The sequence below is a fragment of the Pinus tabuliformis genome, chromosome J (genome assembly GCF_031772625.1).
Source record: "Pinus tabuliformis cultivar Carrire ecotype Pingquan chromosome J, CPIR1, whole genome shotgun sequence".
In the NCBI taxonomy this organism is placed as follows: domain Eukaryota; kingdom Viridiplantae; phylum Streptophyta; class Pinopsida; order Pinales; family Pinaceae; genus Pinus; species Pinus tabuliformis.
Window position 1 is genome coordinate 1,360,570,959 of NC_142295.1, and position 4,423 is coordinate 1,360,575,381.

Sequence of the window (4,423 nt, forward strand, 5' to 3'; positions counted from 1 at the left end):
ACTAGCTGTTAGAAATAAAAATAGAAATAAATTACTAAAATATTATAAATTGGTTTAAAAACTAGCAGTTATGATTAAATAAATGTTATATTGATAACAATGAGTTAGGAAGATGGAGAACAAGCGAAGGGCATGGGAATTGAAACCAGGTCTGGCTCCCACACTCCACGCTAGGGTTTAGGTTGGGATGAGGAAGGTTTCAATGGAACATTGACAGAACCGTCACAGGGTCCCCCTTTGACATAGAGCGCAGCAGGTGTCAGCCCTCTTTCTCGAAGGTTGTCGGTTAGCCTTTCTCACTTGTCCCGCAGTCTCTCGGTCACAACCCTGGCCCCTTCACTCACCGTTGCAGACTGTGTTGTGGTTACGAGTGCCCAAAACACAAGGCTGCAAGTCACCTGGAAGATTCCCGCCGTGGTCTAAGGGTTTGAAGGCGAGCGCTCAACCCGCAATGGTTACCCGGGTCCGTTGGTTCGCGGTTCTTGACCCAAACCCATTAGATTATTGATATGTCGGGGATGGAAGAGGGTTACGAGGAGGAGCTCGTTGACTACACCTCAGATAACTACTCTAAAACCGAGATCTTTGTGGCTTCCCGTCCGCAAACGCATGAAGGGGTCAGATCGGCTACAGCCTCTACACCGGAAGAACAGGTTAACCAAAATACCTTTGGGTTGGTAGACATGGAAGTATCATTGCAAGGGTTGGACATAACCCAACCGACAGTGGCGGTAACCGAGGGCTTTATTAGCCTCGTCGAAGGCACCAATTCCCTTTCCTCTCCATTCCGTCACCGTCTGACCTCATAGCCTAGAGCGGACAACAACAACATTCTGAGGGCCTACAGGAAAGAGAGGGTTTCGCGGCCTCTGCTTCTGAAGATCAGGATTTTGGCACCATCGAGCCGAACACTGTACATGGGACCATAAACACCGCACCAAACAGGCCTGAATACCTTCAGGACGCCTACACGCACCTCGACCCTAGAAACAAGGTGTAGCCTTCGGGCTATTTCAAGGGCTTGGTGAACAACGAGTCGGACAGGGAAGAGCCAAGGGACTCGGACTTGGAAAGCAGTCCGGCGAGAGTAGGAAGCAGCCACACAGAAAACCAGGATCTGAAGGCAAAGAAGGCCAAGCAGTCCAAGCTCTCTAAGACAAGGGAAAGGGGTCGGAAGCTCGTTTTTGGAGAAGGCATCGGAATGGACAAAGCTGCCCTAACAGAAAGCACTGTCCTTGTGGGACGCGTGCTGGAAGGAACTACTCGTCGGGTCGCCTGAAACGATGTATGATGGAGGTCTGGGGGAATGTTCTGGTGCAGCTCCCTGTGGTGTTGGCTATGTCAAGAGGATGGTTTGCGCTAATCTTCATTGAGCCAGACGATGTGAATTGGGTATTGACCCGATACTGGCACCTGGAGATGACTCCCGTGCTCCTCAAGTGATGGACAATGCTCTTCGACCCGGAGAAGGAGAGTATTGGAGTAGGGCCAATATGGGTTCGGCTACCAAGTCTCCCACTGCAATTCTGGTATGAGGATATATTCAGAATCATTGGGGATGACCTTGGCACCTACCTGGACCATGACAGAACATATATGGACACCAGAATCCTTGCGATGGCCCGCATCCTAGTTTACCTGGACACTAGAGACGGTTTGGTGGAAAGCTATCAATTTCAGTTGGGATCCACAATCCGCTGGCAGGAATTGGACTATGAGGGCATTCCATTTAGATGCAGGAGATGCCATGAAGTTGGTCACCTCTACAAGTCCTACCCACTAGTCACAGGGTTAAGGCCATCCCCCCCGAGAAGCTATGTCGCGGCCAACACTCAGACGGATTTGGGAATGGCAGAGATTACAGACCTACAATCTAGACTACCGAAAGGACTGGACAGGCAGCCCCCAGCTCCACTAGCCCAACCGGGACGACAAACTGGAACCTAGAGGCGCCGATCACCAGGGCACATTCCAGAGAAGGCACGGGCTTCACGGGTATCTCCTCTCCCTCTAACACTCATACTCTGACTGAATGTATAAATTCTGTTTCTAATTCTTTACATGTAAATTTGAATATAGTCTCCCCCCTACCCAAGTCGAGCCAAGCCAGCTGCCTGGTGGTCTTTGCTCCCATCCCCATCCTAAACACCCCCTGCACTACTAGCGATCTCATCCAGCCTAGCTTGCCCCTTGAGAACACGACATCCAAATCCTCCCATCGCTACAACCTATGCTCCATCCCTCCCCCGTCCATGCCTTTGGATTGGAGGAGGACCCAATCCCACCTCTCCCCCCCAAAGCTCCTCGGGGAAGGCAATCCTGTATCTCCAAAGCTATCAAAAGAGCCAGCCTGGAGGTGGCCTCTGGTATTCAAACTCCCATAGATCAGGTCCTTAGAGCAAAGGGGAACCCTGCCTCAGTGAATCCATGAAAGGCCTCTCTTTCAACTGTAGGGGTTTAGCCAACCCTGATAAAAAGTTGGCGTTGAAAAGACTATGTCTTGTTAAAAGTTTGGATTTCCTAATGCTACAAGAAACTCTTGGTGATGGCCCCTTGGTTCTACAAACACTCAAACCCTTTTTGCCCAACTGGGAGTTTTTCTTTTTGGATGCGAGAGGTCGCTCGGGAGGACTAGCCCTGGGCTTCAACAAATCCTCAGTCAAGATCACAAATGTCTGGGGAGGGCAGGGCTTCCTGGGAGCAGACATTACTTCAAACTCACCCCATATCACTCTGAGAATCTACAATATATACGGCCCCTGCCATCACAGAGAGTTTTTTATGGGAAAGCCTTTTACAGACGGACTTCATGCAGTCAGAGAACATAATTATTGGGGGAGATCTAAATTTCTCCCTGGGGCTTGCAGAATCATGGGGGCACAGGGCTCAATCTGATGTCCTAACAGGCTTTTTTGAAAAAATGTTGGATGACAATGACCTCATAAGCATAGACTCTGCCCGCAAAATGCCCACTTGGAGGAATCGTAGAACAGGGGAGAACGCCCTTGCCCGTCGACTAGACCGTTTCCTTATCAAGTCATCCCTCTTAAACAGTCTTGGCCGAATCAGGCATTGGGTCGGTTCTGGGGGCTGTTTAGACCACTCCCTGATTTTCCTAGAAATTGAAGATGCAGCTAGGAAGCCAGGATCCCCCTTCAAATTCAATGTTGCCTGGATCAGGGAGGATGGTTTCCAGGATTTGGTTAAAGAAAATTGGACCCATTATAGCAGGGAAGTTGGGCTGTCTCCTGCATCAGTCATTACAAACAACCTAAATTGTCTCAAAGGGAAAACAATAGCTTGGGTGAAGACCAGAAAACAAAAAGAAGAGGAGAAGTTGGTCAAGATTGAGGCAGAACTAGCTCAGCTCGAATCTTTGGGGCTGACAAGCTATGCTACTCTCCACACAAAGGATCAGCTCATCAATCTAGAGAAGGAAAAAATTAAACTCCTGAGACGAGCCGAAGAGACATGGCACCTAAAGAGTAGAGCTATTTGGTTAAAAACTGGCGATGAAAACACAAAATTCTTTCAACAATTTGCTAGAGGCAGGCGAGGTGTCAACACTATCTGGGCTCTAAAGGACCAACATGGGAGAGAAGCCAACACTTTCACACAACTAGCAGATTTAGGGGTTTGGCACTTCTCGAACATCTACAAAAGCCCAAGAGATGCAAATATAGCGGAAATCCTCCGGGTGGCTGAAGCGGTCCCTCGATTTGTCGAGGAAGAAGAAAGAGAGATGTTGAACTCACCCATCACCTTGGAGGAATTGGAGGTTGCCCTTAAAAGTCTGGGCAAAGATAAGAGTCCTGGGTGGATGGTTGGCCCATCGAATTCTACATCACTTTCCTAGAGCTCATCGGCCAGGACCTCCTTCTGGCTGCCGAAGATTGCAGAACCTCGGGAACAATGTCTGAAGCCTTCAACTCCACCTTCATAGCCCTCATTCCCAAGGTGGATAAGCCTCAATCCTTTGATGACTTCAGACCCATCTCCCTATGCAACTACATCTACAAGATTACCTCCAAGATAATTGCACTCCGCATTAAACCAATCCTCTCCAGGATGATCTCAAAGGAACAATTTGCCTTTCTCAAGCACCGCCACATCCAGGAGGCTATAGGCACTGCCCAGGAAATGCTCCACTCCATAAAAACCTCATCAAAAAAAGCAGCCATCCTCAAAATCAACTTATCCAAGGCTTTCGACAGAGTCAATTGGACTTATCTTCAGCTCATGCTCACACACATTGGTTTCCCTCACCAATTCATCAAGTGGATGGGGAGCTACTTCACTTCTGTTTCCTTCAGTGTCCTGATCAACGGGGCAACTTCCAATTTCTTCCACGCTGAAAGAGGCCTCAGACAGGGTTGCCCTCTTTTTCTTACTGATAATGGAAGGACTCAGCAGACTCATAAAA

The 4,423-nt window shown here is 48.8% G+C and overlaps 1 protein-coding gene across 1 annotated transcript; it reads left to right on the forward strand.

Moving 5' to 3' along the window:
• Positions 1-2,809: 2,809 nt before the first annotated feature.
• On the forward strand, positions 2,810-3,856 carry LOC149232438 (uncharacterized). The gene has a single exon (XM_089381913.1). The coding sequence runs from the start codon at positions 2,810-2,812 to the stop codon at positions 3,854-3,856; it is 1,047 nt and encodes a 348-aa protein (XP_089238039.1).
• Positions 3,857-4,423: the final 567 nt, after the last annotated feature.

Bases quoted from the DNA above. Each gene is read 5' to 3' on its own strand.
- LOC149232438 (XM_089381913.1), top strand. From the start codon at position 2,810: ATGCAGTCAGAGAACATAATTATTGGGGGAGATCTAAATTTCTCCCTG.